This window comes from Pollachius pollachius (genome assembly GCF_949987615.1).
Source record: "Pollachius pollachius genome assembly, chromosome: 18".
NCBI classification, from domain to species: domain Eukaryota; kingdom Metazoa; phylum Chordata; class Actinopteri; order Gadiformes; family Gadidae; genus Pollachius; species Pollachius pollachius.
Genome location: NC_136951.1, coordinates 2,685,362 through 2,703,093, shown reverse-complemented (window position 1 = coordinate 2,703,093; position 17,732 = coordinate 2,685,362). Strand labels below are relative to the sequence as shown.

Here is a 17,732-nt window from a genome sequence, read left to right as displayed (position 1 = left end):
GGCATTTTTTTATATGATTTAATATATTTGTTGTACATGCTTTACATCCATATAAATGTATATTACTTCAAAGGCTCATCATTGTAGAGTATATAAACATTTCAAATGATTCAATAGAACATTTGACAGATATGCATCTCTCTTAGAGACAATGTATAAACTTCTTTGTACACAAGTACATTTTTGTTATTGTAATAATTCAATGTAAACAATCTGTCATATGAACACCATATAACTTTTAAAACCTCATACCGTTTTACCTCTCAGGCATGATATAGTCTATATCGATCTACATATAGATCAAAATAGACATAAATCAAGAGCTGAATTGCAAACTGTAGGATCCAGGTATTTTCCTGCAAGTATAACAGTACATATAATTGTCCTTTTGTTTCAAGAGGAAAGGCTAGTATGGAGTCAGTGGAATATTATAGACCTCAGACTACCCAAGACCCATTCTGCTGGGGGCCTCCAACCCTCTGATGGGCTGTGTATCAAGCATGCCTAAAGTGCAACAGTAGAATCATCATCTCTTGTCTATTAAAAAGTCAGACCTCATTATCTTCACCATCATCATTATTGTCTTCACGTAATCCCCACCAAAAGTCAAGTCAACCCTTCGGTCTCACTGCCGTCTTATCCCAAACACAATAAGACAGGCTTGTGATTGGTTGATCAGGACACCAGCTCCGTACAGACAAGGGCTGCGATTGCATGAACTCTCAGCACAAACATGACTCCTCATCATGATTCCCTCCTATAGCACCTTAGCACTTGGCTAGGCTGTGTTTGATGATCTCCCGGGACTGGGGTGGGATCCGGTCTGGGAACAGGACCTGGTACTCCACCAGCAGGTCGCCCCGCTGCGCCGGGGTCCGGGGCAGTGGCAGGCCCTCCCCCCGCAGGCGCCGCACCGAGCCCGGCTTTATGATGTCGCTGCTGGGCAGCGGCATCATGCGGTTGTCCAACGTTGGCACGTTGACTGTGCATCCGCAGAGAGCCTGGAGGAAAGAAGAAAATAAAACAGCCGTATAAGATTAGTACTGCTGAATGATGTCTCTATCAGTAAGTGTTGGAGAAACAATATGGAAAGAAAAGTATCAAATTTGTAAATGAACCGAATGCCTGCATGATTTGTCCCCCAAGTGTCATATCTATTTCTTTCAGTTATGCAAACATCTATTGTTACTCTGCGCTCCACTTCCTGTGTGTGTGTGGGAGGACATGCTCCATAGAGAAGATGGAGGAGCTCTTTTCTCTGTGACAGAGAGACTGAATGCAGAGGAGTCTGCGGTGTAGTGGAGGAGAGAGAAGAGGGGGCGGTGAGCACCAAAGCTAAATATAGTCCCTCTCTCTCTCTGCCTGCAGGGGCCAGTGAGGTAGCAGAGGCTGGCTGACTGCCAACAGCCCCTCTCTATTGCAGGTTTGTTTTAACAATGGCCTGGAATCCTCAGGTACATTCTGAACTTCACTGAACAATTCAAACCTACTCATTACACACAGGTCTACCTTTATTGGGGGTCATCTATTTGACTTATTAGTTGTGAGTTTACATAACGGAGGCTAAGTCGTTGATCCAAACCCCTTCTGAGTGGGTGTCGCTAAGTGGTTAGTATTATATAAAGCCTCCATTTCAGTCTCCCCTACCCCCATCCAATGATTTCCTTGTGTATTTCATCATAAGCTGTGTGGTGTCTACAGCCTACACCAACCCCTTCCTGCACCATGTATGGTCTGAAGGTAGACTGAGGGTAAACACGAACCTCTTTGAGGGTGATCTTAGCCGTGTACACGACGTTGGAGCCGTCCCGCTTGTACTGCATGTGCTTCTTGTCACGCAGCACGAAGGTGAGGTCGGCGGGTGTGTTGTTGGGCGTCTCGTCACCCTCGCGGGGGAAGGTGATCTTGGTGCCCGCCCTCCAACCTTTCTTCACCACCACGTCCAGCACCTTGTCCTCCGACCGCAGACTGCGCCCGTCGGGGTTGAGGCGGCTGCGGCTGATCTTGACGTGCTTGGTGCAGCCGCTGAACACCTCCTCCAGGCTGACCAGGAGGTCGTGGACCACGGCCAGGCCCTGAAGGCGGCGGCGCCGGCCCCTGCGGCCCCCCTCGCCGCCCCCCTGGGTGAAGACGAAGTGGCTGAAGGGGTTGAAGGCGTCATCGTCACTGCCGCTGCCGCCACCGCTGCTGCTGCTGTCCACGTCGGAGCCGAAGAAGATGTCGAAGCCCTCGGAGCCGTGGAAGAAGGTGGAGAAGGTGGCCCGCGCATCGCCCTGGAAACCGCTGCGGTGGGCATTGCCGTGGCCCGCCATTGACATGCTGTTTCCATTTTTAAGACCTGTAACAACATGGACAGAGGACGTAGGGGTTATTGATCAGTTCCATTTCACTAAGGGACTCCCCATGAACTCAGCGATCTGATCTGTAAACCTTCCCAATGTATGACTTAAGCGCTAAACCTAAAAGATGCACACTGGAGCAGCAATTCCTACATTCAATCCAAACATGCCAATAGATAATTTAACACCTATTGCAGCACATGAATAGAGAATAGATGAAAGGTTTTTGTTGTTAAGCAACCTTTAGAAACAGAACTCAAATCACTCATCATCACCACCACCCCTCTCTCACCTTCCTCTCCATACTGGTCGTAGATGGCCCTCTTCTTGGGGTCGGTGAGGATCTCATAGGCCTCCGCAATCTCCTTGAACTTGTCCTCTGCGTCGGGGTCGCTGTTCTTGTCCGGGTGGAACTTCAGCGCCATCCGCCTGTAGGCCTTCTTGATGTCGTCTTCACTGGCGTCGGCCGGCACGCCCAGGAGCTTATAGAAGTCCTTCCCCGCTGGCTTGATGGACAGACAGGGCACCTCTTGGTCCGACCGGCTGCTCTCCTGGAGGAAGGGAAGAGAGCGGGTTAGAAACCACATGCACTGTAATGTATGCAGCTTGACAGAAAAGATTTAAAAGGCATAACTTAAATTGCCATTGCAAATGCAGTGTCTTTGATGATAACATTTTTAATAGCTTCAAGATAGGATTATCAGATTTTTCTGTGTGTCATGAATACACTTTCAGTCAAAATGCTGATTCTGTTTTACAAATTTCTCATCTGTCTAATTTCTTATATGGTATCATGTGATATCGGTTGGATATGGGACTTGTCGAATCATGGTTGAGAAATAGTCAACAGTCTCTGTGTCATTCATTGTCAATGCAAATAAATCAATATCAAGCCGAAGTAGCACATTAGTTGTCTTTAAACCACTCAATCACTGTCGTTATCTACCAAAGCCATGGCCCTTCCTTTTTCTGCCAAACACTCTGAATCCGAGTTATTCCTCAGAAACAGCGTCGGCACACTCGAGGTATTCATTCATAGATTTTCTACTGCAATTATAACACTTTCAGAGCATTACTATATATGCTATATAAATAAAGTTGGCTTACAAAACCCCAAACCTATTTAATTAACCAGAAATTATACAGAATATATAGCAATTAAAATGACAGTGAAAGTGGAAACTAAACAGAATTCATTAAACAGAATGTGTTCAACTTACCCCCGACGAAGAGGAGTTTGAGCTGGAGCTGTCATCCCGGTGCATAACTCGTACTTTGCAGTTGACATTCTTGTTTTTTACACCAAACTGGGTCCAGATAAGCACCATGGTTGTTGGTCCTTTTTTGGCTTTGCGGTCGCGTTTAGAGTGGTGCTGATGCTGATTGTGAGCTGGTTACTTTGCCCTGAGCTCTCCTCTCCTCTGCGCTCTCTTTATACGGCGGCGCAGGGCATCGCTGCACTTACCGCCCCCGCGCTGTGACGAGAGGGAACACCGTGCCTTCAGTCTGCTGCCTGTGATTGGTGATCCTGCTGCCTGTGATTGGTGGTCCTGCGATGATCACGCGGATGTAGCGTCCTACTTCTCCATCTCGAGGCATGTTTCCGGAGATCTAGAGGCAGGGCTCTGAAGGATGGAGTCACGAGTCACGACGATGTAAATCCTGCGGGGGTGCAAATGCAGACGGACAGATATACGGATATAGACATTCACAGACAGGTTTCTGCATTCCAGACTCCGTCCTCCTCCTGAAACTCTCGCCTTCTAAATTATTAAGCCGATTTTAAAATAGATTGTGTACATATTTGCAGTTTTTGCCCTTGGGACAGACCGAATATTCTGGCTAATATTGCTATAAAGCAACCCTAAAACCACATTACAAACACACACCTGCCTATGTTAACAGATCCATGTTTATCATTCAACTCATTAAAGCTGTACTATGCCATATTTGGCCAAATTTGTCCTCCACAAATAGACAGCGGCATATTGCCAGAGTGGTATTAAGAAACGTTACGGGCAGGTGCTGGCTGGGTTAGCTGCTAAATAAAGTGTATATCTCTATTAATTTTAAAAAACTATCTTTCACAACCAATAATCATTTTACATAAAATAATAATCAAATTACGATGTAGTATTACTATAGGACATATATTAGCTTTAAGGGAGAAATAAAGATGACTATCCAATGTATCACACATCATAAGGGCATCCAAATAAAACAAATACAATTAAATGAAACGACTATATGTATGGGGTGTCTGACTGGAGCTGGAAGAGATCAGCCTGCAGCAAGTATTGGATGTATGTGTCAGATCACGTGATGGTCTACCAACACTGTCCTCATCACGTCGGCACTAGGAGCAGACGGGGCTATGAATGGAGAGGTACGTACGTACATACATGGTATCACTTCCTGGCTCTGACGCCAAGCACAGCCAATCAGTTGTGGAGTTTCCATGAGATTCTCCATCATTCCAACAGGATATCATGGACAAATTTGGTGTGAATGTGCAGGAGCACTCACATACTGCTCACATCGGAGGAACGGAGTGAATCACACATCTCTGGCTCTCAGTAATGCTTGTTCTTATTGCTGCCCACGGGGACCTCGTTTCCTCTTGCTGTGAATGCCCACTCCTACATTTGCATGCACAAGTGCATAGGCAGACATACCAATGGACAGACAGACAGATATTTAGACGTCAAAAAGTAATATAGATAGATGGATTTAGCGCCATCCTTTGTGCCTTCTTGATGTCGTTCTCCATGGAGTTCTCCCAGGAGCTTATAGAAGTCCTTCCCCGCCGGCTTAATGGACAGACAGGGCACCTCTTGGTCCGACCGGCTGCCCTCCTTGAGGAAGGGGGAGGGGGGGGGGGTTAGACACCACATCCACTGTAATGTATGCAGCTTGACAGAAAAGATTTAAAGGGCATAACTTAAATTGCAAATGCACAGTGTCATTGGTTTGATAGTGCGACATGCTGATGTGCATAGACAGACCTACCAAGACAGACAGATATATATATTTAGATCAACAAATAGTAATGTAGATAAATGGATGTATAGATAAACATTCCAATATAAAGACAGACTGATAACTAAACAGATAGGATGGATAGGTAGAGTAGAACAACAGACAGACAGACAGACAGACAGACAGACAGACAGACAGACAGACAGACAGACAGACAGAGGGATGAGAGGTGACACAGGGCTATTAAAAAAATAACACTGTAGTTGACACCAACTGTGAGAAACATCTTCCACCTACACACCTCTCATGTCCTTCAAAGTTTATGCAAATGAATCAAGGCATTGATTTTGAATCGTTTTAAAAAACTATTCAAAGGTTTACACTTCAGGCTACACTTAAAATGTGGAAAGAATTGAACACAGAAAATCTTTAAAGTAGTGGAGGAACCAGAGCAAAATGAAGGGAATGTGAGGCAGTGTGTGCCACTATAACGAGACAGTCTAGTTGTGGTCCATCTGTTTCTCTGTCTGCCACATCGTGCCCTGTTCTTCTCTCTCTCACACATGTTGGGGACTTCGACTCCCCTCCCGGATCCTGTGGAACACTACGTACACACTGCTTCAGAAATGTTCACACTGGCTAGTACACACACAGACAGCTCTCCCACCCCCAAATATGTCCACTACTGTTCTCACACATATCAACACGCACATGCACACAGACACAGACGGACCCCAACACACACATGCACGCACATTCATCCATAAACTAACACGCACACACACACACACACACAAACACACACACACACACACACACACACACACACACACACACACACACACACACACACACACACACACACACACACAAAGGCATGGTGGCAGAAAGGAGCTTCCAGCTTGACGTGGTCGTGATATTTCACGAGTGTTAATGTGAATCCTTTGACCAGAGAAGAACAGAGAGATGTGTGAGAAATAAGGATGAGAGGCTCAATGCAATAACAAGAAATAAGAGATGACTGATAAAAGACAAATAGATGGGAGGGGAATTATCATATTTATCAGGGAACATTGAGATGTATTTATTAAGCAACAATTACATTTAACGATAAGAAGTGAAACAGTGGTCATACATTAAATCTTCCTTTCTCACTCTTTGAAGTCTGCAGGATTTTAAATCATCTCATGAGTCCCTCACAGCAGTTCTGTCTGATCAACAAATGGGTTATTGGCAGCAGAACCTTGAATATCATGAGATTTTAGCTTATGTGATATAATGCGAAAACAATACTTTATCGGCTGATGTTTAAATAATTATTTAAGGAATGTATTACTAATGTCTTCTTTATTTTAGACAGGTTTGCTTGCAGTAAACTGCAACCTTCATCCATGCTCTGCCATCTCCTAGCCATTTCTGCCCTCTGCTGGCTATGCTTGAAAATACTTACAATATGCGTGAAACCCCTATTTCCGATTCAATTCAAACGCTATTAGAATAAAAAAAATGTTTTGCTGAAAGGAGGGGGGAGATCTTATCCCCATGTATACGACTCAAAGTAACGTTGTGATCCTCTTTTGAACCCCAATGCACGTTGTTGAGTTGTGTGTTCACTGATGCGCCACACACCATGGCGTTACACTAGTGTCTTAGACGATTAACCCTCTTGGACACATTAATATATTCTGCTGCCAAGACAAAGCTCAGGGGTTCAGAGCAGAGGGAAATGTGCACAAATTGGTTAGCGGAAATATAGTCTAATGTTAGAAATATGGGGTTGGATGGGGTGGTGCTGCCGTCCCTAGAGAGAGTCCCTGTGTGGGACTCGCTCTCTTGGGTAGTACTAGTGTGTGGTGGTGGTGTAGTGGGGTGGTGCTGCCGCCCCTAGAGAGAGTCCCTGTGTGGGACTCGCTCTCTTGGGTAGTACTAGTGTGTGGTGGTGGTGTAGTGGGGTGGTGCTGCCGTCCCTAGAGAGAGTCCCTGTGTGAGACTCGTTCTCTTGGGTAGTACTAGTGTGTGGTGGTGGTGTAGTGGGGTGGTGCTGCCATCCCTAGAAAGAGTCCGGGTTTGGGACTGCTTTGCTGTGGTAGTTTTGGTGTGTGGTGGGGATCAGGGGGAAGTGCTGCTGTCAACATAGTAAGTCCCTGTGTAAGGATCCTTCTCCTGGGATAGGGTGTGGTGGGGGTTGTGGAGGTGGGGGCCGTGCTGCTCAATTAGATTAAATTCCATTTCATTTGTATAGGCCTTAATCCCAGCTACAGTCTCAAAGGGCTTAACAGGCTGTGTATGCATGATATATGAGAGAGTCCCTGTGAGAATGAACCTAAGGTCCACAGTCTCAGTGTCACCAACCACCAGCTGCTCTCTTCCATGTGCCTGGCGATGATAGGTCCGTCCGTAGATACAATTCAATTCAATTCAATTCAATTTTATTTGTATAGCCCTTAATCACCATTACAATCTCAAAGGGCTTAACAGGTCAAATATTTATGACACCCCCCTTTACCCAAGCCCCCACAAGTAGTACAGGTCCTGGGGAAGATTTGTATGCGCTTCATTTAGCGGAGACTATCTCAACTGTTATAGACTAATATTACCCCACTGAACAACATGTGATGTGTGCCAAAATCTCTTTCCGGGACGAAAGTCCTGAAAATGACCACTATAGGTGACACTATTATCACAAGACTTTTTTTTTTCTTTATAGATATCCTCATCAATTTCTACCAGATTAATCTTCAACTTAATAGAAATACTTTTTGTATTACACTTTGTCTTAAAAAATATTATTACAATATGCAAATGAGGTGATCTCATTATATATGCGTACATAAACCCCTGAAGCTAGAGATTTTCTGAGGTGATCACAATGTTCACAATGACCATGATTATGAGGTCAAAGAACAGTGTAAGCATTTTGATTTGATATAAATAAAATGGCAAAAAATGTTACAACTATTACGTATTACATACAACTAGCAACATACAGGAATTGCCAGTTATTAATTAACCTAAACTTTAAAAGCTTACATTTCCTAGCTGTTCTTAATATTGCTGTCATCACGTCATCACCTCCAACTTTTTTTCCAACAAAAGTTTACTTGGTAGCCATAGTAACCTGAGGTCATAGCAGAGCACATGGCTGTCAAGCAAGATGACTTGTGAGATCAAGAAAAGTAAGGAAATCTACTCTTTTTTTTCTTTGTGTTGGCGTGTACACTTATAATGTGTCATTATCATATGAGTTGTAATCTTGTGTGATTAAATAATTATAATGAATTTGTATCAGTTATATATCTAATGTGGTGTGTATTGTAGCTAGCTAACTACAGCTTGTTACCTAGCTAGCTGTTAGCTGCTAGTGTTTTGTTTAGTTTTTTTGCAAAATGGGGAAAATGTCATCACCAGTAAATCAGAACTTGTGATCAAATAGTCTCAGACAAGTTGATGAAGTTTCAGTGTCTTCATATCATGAAGTTATCCCTCACAAAGAACAGATATGTTGGTACATACCAATAACTCATATTTGAAACCTTATTTTACAAAATTCCAAAAGATCTGGAGAGAGTGAGAGAACAACTCATATAGATAATAATAAAATTGGACTGGGCTACAGCGGGAAACTGCGGGTAACTTTCAGGATGTGCTTAAACAGAAGGGAGATGCCTATGGTGGTTTGTGGGCCGACGAAGGTGTGTACCGTATTGCCAAGGAAATCCAACTTATGAAACCAGGCCAGTTTAATAATATATTCCTTGGTCTAGGTGGGTTTCATGTGGAGAAAATTGTGTTGGCCTGTCTTGGTACATACCTGGAACCCACTGGAATTTTTGATGTTCTAGTTGAAACAGAGTGCTACGGTACTGATGTCATTAAGACCGTGATCTCTGGTTCTCACTATGCTAGGGCCCAATTCATTTTAATCAGTGGGAGCCCTGTGCTTGTTTCCCTGCAACAAGAAGGTTCCATCTGGGGGTGATGGAAGACAGTGACACCCTTAGCGTGTTTGAAATGTCCAATCGACTGCGCAATTTTGTTTTAGTGGCAGTCATTGCCGAAAACCCGGCCTCACATAGGTACGTGGTGGGAAATGGAAGGAACGTTTTCAGCGCTTTTACGGATATCTCGGGATACTCCGCTTTGGTTTTGATCCAAAAACCCGCCAGAGAGGTTTGCTCAAACACATTTTTAAGACGACCATCATTAGCTATTTCGATCAATTGATCTTCCTCCTGCACTGAGAAGTGATTCGGGACATTGACAAATGGGTTGCGGATCCACTCATTTGTTCGCCGTGGATCTTTGGAGGATGGGAAGTAACGTTCGAATTCATTTGAAAGCGCAACAAGGTGATCGCGCACCAGCTGCGAGAGAATGGGCCCTGCCTCAGTCTCTCCCAAAATCCCCACTAATGTTTGGAACATATCGAATACTCCCCTGTCCACTCGTCGTCCCCACAAATCAAGCTAGGCTTTAAATGCAGCAACTTTATCTGCCAGTTTAAAGACAGTCGTCATTCTCCCCTGGAGTGTCAGGTTGAGCTCATTAACCAATCCGAATATGTCACACAGGTAAGCCAGTTTGGACACCCAGTGCTCATCACTAAAATGTGCTGCCAATGGTGACTATTTTTCTGTAAGAAACCTCTGCAGCGGCTCTCGCAACTCAAACACTCTGACATCTGCGTGCAAGAGAAGGCGTTTGTGTTCTGCGTCCATTTCTTCACAGAGCTGTTCAAATAAACGAGAGTTGAGTGCGTGTGCTTTTATGTGGTTGATTATTTTAACTACATCATTTAATACCCCATTTAACTCGGGCGACATTTTTCGGCTAGCCAGCATTTCCCTGTGAATGACACAGTGTGTGGGCTCACAGTCAGGTGCAACCTCTCTAACCCTTGCAGTGAAACCGGACAGCCGTCCAGTCATGGCTGCAGCCCCATCAGTGCAAACGCCAATACAGAAAGACCAGACTAATTTTCCTGACACATAACCATCCAAAGCCCGGAATAATTCTGCAGCTGTGGTGTTCATTGGAAGTGACAGCACACACAACAAATCCTCCTGCACATCGTCCTCAAAACTGTACCGTACAAAAACAAGCAGAATTGCCCTGTTTTCCACATCAGTGGTCTCATCGACCTGGATCGCATACCACGGTGAACCATTCACCCTCTCCAACAACTGTGCTTCAATATCCTCCGCTATATCATCAATTCGCCTATGGACGGTGCTGGCTGAAAGAGGTACCGAGCCTATCTTTTTTGCTGCAGCCTCCCCAAGGAGTTCATTGCACATGTCTTTTGCAGCAGGCAGAATTAGCTCTTCCCCAATAGTAAAGGGCTTCTTACACTTAGCAATGCGACTAGCCACTAAGTATGAGGCTTTTAGCGCAGCCACGTTCACAGATTTGGTTGTTTTAAGCACTATTTTTTGTGATTCTTGCTCACGTTTTTTACGCTCGAAGAAGTCAAGGGGTTTGTCTTTAAGTGTAGGATGCTTGGATTCTAAATGTCGAATAAGGTTTGACGGTTTCATAGCTTCATTCGACAACGTATCTCCACATACCACACATAACGGACTTGGTGCATGTGACTCACCGGTCTCTATAAACCCATATTTTAGGTACGACTCGTCATACTTTCGATTGAAAGACCCTTTCTTTTTCTTTGCGGTTTCTTGCTCATTATCGTCAGTGGGTCTTTTTCCCCCGCTACCCCTTCCAAAGAAACTTTCTAAACATGTCTGTTTTGAGTTGCTCATTTTCGCAGTTTAGCTAACTTAGTGTGACACTACTGTTGAACTGAACACGTGAAGTTAGCTGCGCAGCTTAGGCTGCGCAGCTGCGCAGCTTAGGCTGCGCAGCCACTGAAGCCAATACGTGTTGGGGGCGGGACAGACAGACAGTTATGCCAAAGAAAAGAAGTTAAGACCTTGCCAAAAATGCAAACATGTTATATGCAATCTGACAACTGCATATAGACTTATGGCATGTAAAAGAGTGACAGTATTGCGAAGTAAATTGAGTTTATTAAGTATGCATGCATTTTGCATGATTATTTTTTTTATTATTATTTTTTTACTCATGTCGTAGCCTACGAACCTACAGCCCGGTTAGGAATGTCCCGCGGCCCGGTACCGGGCCACGGCCCGGTGGTTGGGGACCGCTGCTTTAAGAGACCAGGGCATGCTTAAGAATGTTCTCACTGGAGAAATTGTGACCAAGGTAAATGTCGACAAGTTGTTGTGCTGCATCACAGAGGGCAGTGCTACTTGTGCTAAATATACCGATGATCGACTCAGAAATAAGTCGATATCGATACACTCGACTATTAGTAAAGTCAAGTTTACTTTGCCAAAGACCACCTTGAACTTGGCTTCCAAAGCAGACATCAAAGATGAGACAATCAAGGCTCTCATGTTTATTGAGTACGGGTGTCACCGGGGATTCACAGTTGAGGAGCTACTCCAGCATGAGATCACCAACTCTGCATTCTTCTTGGTTGACAAAGACGGTTACTTGAGGAAGAGTGCCAAATCACAACTTGGGACTGAGCTGTTGAAGTTGTGTCCACAAATAGATATAAAAGGTCCAGTTACCCCCCCGCAAACACACGCCATCATTATCGACTTCATGGCATTGGTGAGAAAGGTCTCCTTAAAGAAACTTGATCCACCCATCAAGACATTCCACGACTTTGCTAATGCTTTGACATTTATGGTCACCAAAGCTGGAGGCGACTGTGATGAGATCCTTGTAGTTTTCGACACTTACAGAGAGGACAGCATCAAATATGGAGAGAGGGAGAGAAGAGGAAAATCAAAAAACATGGTTGTCCTTGATGTGGTATCACCAAACCAAAATGTTCCAGTGGTATTAGAGAACTTTTGGTCATCTTCCATTAGCAAAACTGCTTTTCAGGCATTCTATGTTGAGTGGCTGACCACCAATTACAAAGGCACCAAACCACTATACCTTGGTATATCACCACAGGCATGGATTGTGTCAGCAGCGAGTGCTACTCCATTCCCTCGGCTCAACTGCACACACGAGGAAGCTGATGACAGGATGATGTTCCATGTGCAGGACATTTTAAGTCACCGCACAGGATCTACATCACTGACACTGTCATCGGGTGACACAGATGTCTTTGTGTGCCTATTATACCACATAACAGTCAATTGGAGAAGTCTTGGCCTCCAAGAGCTCTGGCTTATCCGTAACTCAGGAGTGAAAAGATCAATATTACCACTTCATGATATCTGCAAAGCACTGGGAGATGAGCTCACACAGTGCCTCCCAGCACTACATGCGCTGACTGGGTGTGATACAACTAGCAAAATTTCAACTAAACTTGCAGCTCTGAACACTGTCCGCAAACCAGACAACTCTTCTCTGATTCTCAATTTCAACTGTCCACAGCTAACAGAGAGTGCAATACAAATGGCTGAAAGATTCTTGGTCAAATGTCTCAAACCATCAACAGACATGGAGACATTTGACGACCTGCGCATTGCTGCGTTCGATAGTAATGTCCTCAAGATGGACTTTGAGAGAACTGCTTGCACCTCAACTAATGCAGGAAAACATATACAAAGAGCCTATTATCAACAGCAGCTTTGGGTCCAAGCACCATTTACAGACGCCACCTCAATCTTAAATGCAGATGCTTATGGTTTTATAAGAAAGGGCAGTTTATTAGTCCCTGAGATTGTAATCTCAAAACCTGAAGGGTTGCCAGATCCCTGCTCATGTGCCAAATGTGCACACAAGAATGGATGTCCCTGTCGGGTAGCTGGTATCCGTTGCTGCAAGTACTGCAAATGCAAGGGAGGCAATAGTTGTAAAAATCCTATCACTGAATGAGCTCTCATCATCATCGCCTTACCTGGATTCCATCAGTACCTGGACTTGACGTGTTACCTTGCAACACAGGGAATTAACCTGCTGCTTTGTAGTTTTCACTTTAAGTTAACGTTCTTATGATATTAGCAAGGTTGGATATAAAATGTCTGTATATCAATAAAATGCTTGTTTTCTTTCTTTGAAAAAAGTCCTGTGTTTGTATACAATTGTATTTATAACCCCACCCCCACCCCCACCCCAAACACACACACAGCATCCACCCTGGAGACACAATTAGAACTATCAACCCAGAATACTTACACTGTAAACATTGTGATCACCTAAGAAAATCTGTAGCTTCAAGAGTTTATATGTACGCATATTTAATGAGAGATTGCCTAATTTGCATATTTTATTTATTTTTGAGACAAAGTGTAATACAAAAAGTATTTCTATTAAGTTGAAGATTAATCTGGTAGAAATTGATTAGGATATCTATAAAGGAAAAAAAAAGTCCCATTCACCTGTATTGTGATAAAAGTGTCACCTATAGTGGTCATTTTCAGGACTTTCGTCCCGGATAGAGATTTTGGCACACATCACACATTGTTCAGTGGGGTAATATTAGTCTATAACATCTGAGATATTCTCCGCTAAATGAAGCGCACACAAATCTTCCCCAGGACCTAGACTAAAGGGGACTCCCTTGAAATTAGCAAGGAAGAAATCTTGAGAAGAAATGCATAGTGGGGAATCCCTTCTTCCAGGGATGGTCAGGAGTGCAATGGGTGCCATAATTGACATACAGGTAAATACATGCACATCATGTTAAAAATGGTGATGTGGTGCTGGCCGGTTGACCATGAGGAGAGTCCAGGCATCCAGTCCAGTCACCGCAACACGCTAGAACAGACAGAATAGTGAATTAGAACGGAACAGTACATAGTGGGAATGTATACTGCATTAACAAAACACAAACAAACAGAGTGGTCTTCACTTCGCATCTGTCGTTTTCACAATCCTATGTTCCAAATGGAAGATCGTAGAGGTGTGTTTTGAGCTTTCCTTTGAATAGCTCCACAGAGTCAGCTTCCCTGATCACTTGTGGCAGCCTATTCCATAGGAAGGGGGCTCGATAGGCAAACGCTCTCTGTCCAGCCGATTTCTTTTTAACCTTCGGCAGTGAAAGAAGGCCAGCTCCCGAAGACCGGAGGGACCGAGAAGGACTATAAGGAATGATCAGGTCCTTCAGGTAGGATGGAGAAGATCCATGCATATAGGTTAGCAGTAGCACCTTAAAGTCTGATCTGAAAGTTATTGGTAGCCAGAATAGGTGAGAGGCGAGAATAGGTGTGATATGATCAAACCTTCTCGTTCTGGTCAGCAGTCCAGCTGCAGCATTCTGTACGAGCTGTAGACTTTTTGTGGTAGATTTTGGTAGTCCCGAGAACAGTGCATTGCAATAATCCAGTCTTGATGAAACAAATGCATGAATCAGTGTCTCTGCATCCGCTTGGTCTGATTCTTGCAATGTTTCTCAGATGGAAAAAGGCAATTCTAGTTATGCTTCTAACATGTTGGTTGAAGCACAGTTGAGGGTTGAACAGGACCCCAAGATTCTTGACTGATGCACTCTGTGGGATGGCGAGTCCATCCAACCACAGTGAGACATCCTCAAACTCTCTCCGGTCCCGCTTCGAGCCGATAATTATCAGCTCTATCTTCCCAGTGTTAAGCTGTAGGACGTTTTGTGACATCCAGCCCTTCACCGCAGCTAGACAGGACTCAACCCTCTGGATCTGGGCCGAGTTCCCTGAATCTACAGGAATGAAAAGCTGGGTGTCATCCGCGTAGCAGTGGAAACTAATTCCGAAGCTGCAGATAACGTCGCCCAAGGGAAGCATGTAGATTGCAAAAAGTAATGGACCAAGGACCGACCCTTGTGGTACGCCAAAGCGTAGTTTGCAGTGTTTTGATTCTGAACCCTCATGGAGCACGAATTGGGTTCTATCTGTGAGGTACGATTCAAGCCAACCAAGAGCCGTACCCCCGAAACCAACATAGTGCTCAAGACGGTGAAGAAGAATGCTATGGTTGATCGTGTCGAACGCAGCACTCAGGTCCAGCAGCACAAGCATTGAGTTTGTATTTTTATCCAAGGCAAGAAGGATGTCATTTACAACTCTTGTAACAGCAGTTTCAGTTGAGTGGAAATTCCTGAACCCTGACTGGAAAGGTTCGAAGAGATTGTTCCTCGTCAGATAATCGACGATTTGCTTTGCTACAATCCTTTCCTGTACCTTGGACAGGAAGGGCAGGTTCGATATAGGCCGATAGTTCCTGACTAATTCAGGGTCTAGGCCAGGCTTTTTGAGTAGCGGTTTTATCACCGCAGCCTTGAAATTGGAGGGAACAATTCCTGTTGAAAGCGAGAGATTCATAAGCGAGAGGATAGCAGGCCCCACAGTTGGAAAAAGTTCTTTAAGAACCTTGGAAGGGAGAGGATCCAACATACAAGTTGTTGGTTTCAATGCCTTTATCACCTTTTCAAGTTCCACCAGAGGAATTGCCTTGAACTCCAAGAAAGTTGCGTTAGAATTCCCCATCCTACTAGGCAGGACCCCATCCTGCCCCACAGGATGTGTAGGACAAGCTGCACGGCAAGCACCAATTTCCTCTCTAATCGATATTCACAAAGGAATCCATGAATTCACCTGCCATGATGGAAGAACCTACTGTCTCAGTCTGATTCTGAGTCAGACTCTTCACCGTGTCAAAAAGAAACTTGGGATTGTTTCTATTCAAGTTGATGATACGGGAAAAGTAGGCGTTCCTGGCAGTAGTCAGCGCACCCTTATAGGTGAGCAGACTGTTGTGCCATTCAAGATGAAAGACCTCAAGTTTAGTCGAGCGCCATTTGCGTTCAAGGATTCTGCAGCTTCGCTTCAGGGTGCGCGTTTCTGCATTAAACCAGGGAGCTGGTTTTTTCAATGATCATTTTTTAATTACGAGCGGGGCAAGTGAATCAATGGCAGCAGACAGGGCAGAGTTGAGGTCATCAGTAAGGCAGTCCACAGAACCCCTATAGTTACAAAGAGGAGCAAGTGAACGGGGTAACTTATCTGCCATCGCTGTAATGGTTGCAGGTGTGATGCGGCGACAGCTGATCGTTGCAGGGGCAGGATACCACCACCTGGAAAGTGAGCAAAAAATGGTCTGATAAAGCTGAGGTGTAGGGAGAGACCACTAGCCGTGAGATGTCTACACCACGGCTCAAAACGAGGTCCAGCGTGTTTCCACCGATGTGGGTTGGGTGCTGGACGAGCTGTTTGAAGCCAAGCGTATCTGTAATGGACAGAAAAGCCCTTGCGAGGGCATCAGATGGGTTATTCACATGAATGTTGAAATCCCCAATGAGCAAAATATTGTCTGAATATGTAGCCAGATCAGCTGCAAAGTCAGAAAACTCATCAACAAAAAGTGAATACGGTCCTGGGGGACGGTATACTACAGCTAAAACGAAAGAGTCTGGAACTCGTTTCGCTTGTTGGGGAGCTGAGGAGCAGAACGCAAGCACCTCAAAGGATGTGAATGTATATCTATTCTTTGGCTTTAAATTAAGCTTAGAATTAGATATATATAGATATATAGATATATAATACAAGCCGAGGTACAACTTTACAGCTGAGTGAGTTGTGTTATTCAAGCACTTGATAACATCAGGCTGTTTTATAGAAACACTCTATTTTAGTCTGGTGAAGAACATAACTGCCTCCAGAGACTCTCTATGATCGACTTACCGCTGGATAAGGGGGATAGGCTACAGTTTAAAGAAACCATCCTACACCCTATAACAGACAGATGGCTTCCCTCATATGCTAGTTCTAAATCAACACTGCCTATTGTACGCTTTGACAGCTGAATCATGGATACGTACGAAAGGGACACTCACCTATTCAAGGTGACATGGGCTGTGATGGCCATTCTAGGCTGTACAGGGGTTCTAGGCTGGCTGCGTCTTTTAGTTTCCAATCTCCAAGGGTTGTTGACCCGTGTGTTGGAGGGACACTTCTTGAACCACCCAGATGGGGAGAAATGGTAGAGGAATCATCAGACAGCAGTGAATGTGAGTCAGAGATGGATAACTTTCTCGGACAGTGGCTTTCTCAGACATCTAAAGTGGACAAGCCTTTTTCACTTTGCATACCTTTGCAGGATAACAGGAATTATAGGCTAGTGAGTTAGAAGGACACAGACCTGTGAAAGAAATCGGAAATATCGGAATGTCTATGCATAACTAGAGGATGAAAAGTCGGACAATAACAGAAAGGGGAGTATTACGGTTTTGCTGGTTACGAACATTATTGATTGTTTCACTTGTACTGTTTTTATTCTCTGTAATCAAAAACAAGAAATAACTTGTTAACAATGTTATGATTGTATGCAATACTCTGTAAATAAAAAAAATAAAAAAAAGACGGACAATGGTGCTCTGGGAAACAATTCAATCGATTAATTTCCGCGACTATGAGCACGAAATCGCGTGATACCCGGTTGCAACCGAATGGT

At 44.3% G+C, this 17,732-nt stretch overlaps 1 protein-coding gene across 1 annotated transcript; it reads right to left on the bottom strand.

Annotated features, from left to right (window-relative positions):
- Window positions 1-767: 767 nt before the first annotated feature.
- LOC307089803 (dnaJ homolog subfamily B member 5) lies at window positions 768-3,667 on the bottom strand (the record flags this gene model as incomplete). Its single annotated transcript, XM_079756233.1, has 4 exons — window positions 768-1,001; window positions 1,764-2,338; window positions 2,632-2,890; window positions 3,560-3,667. 4 exons carry the CDS (start codon window positions 3,665-3,667, stop codon window positions 768-770), a joined length of 1,176 nt encoding a protein of 391 aa, XP_079612359.1.
- Window positions 3,668-17,732: the final 14,065 nt, after the last annotated feature.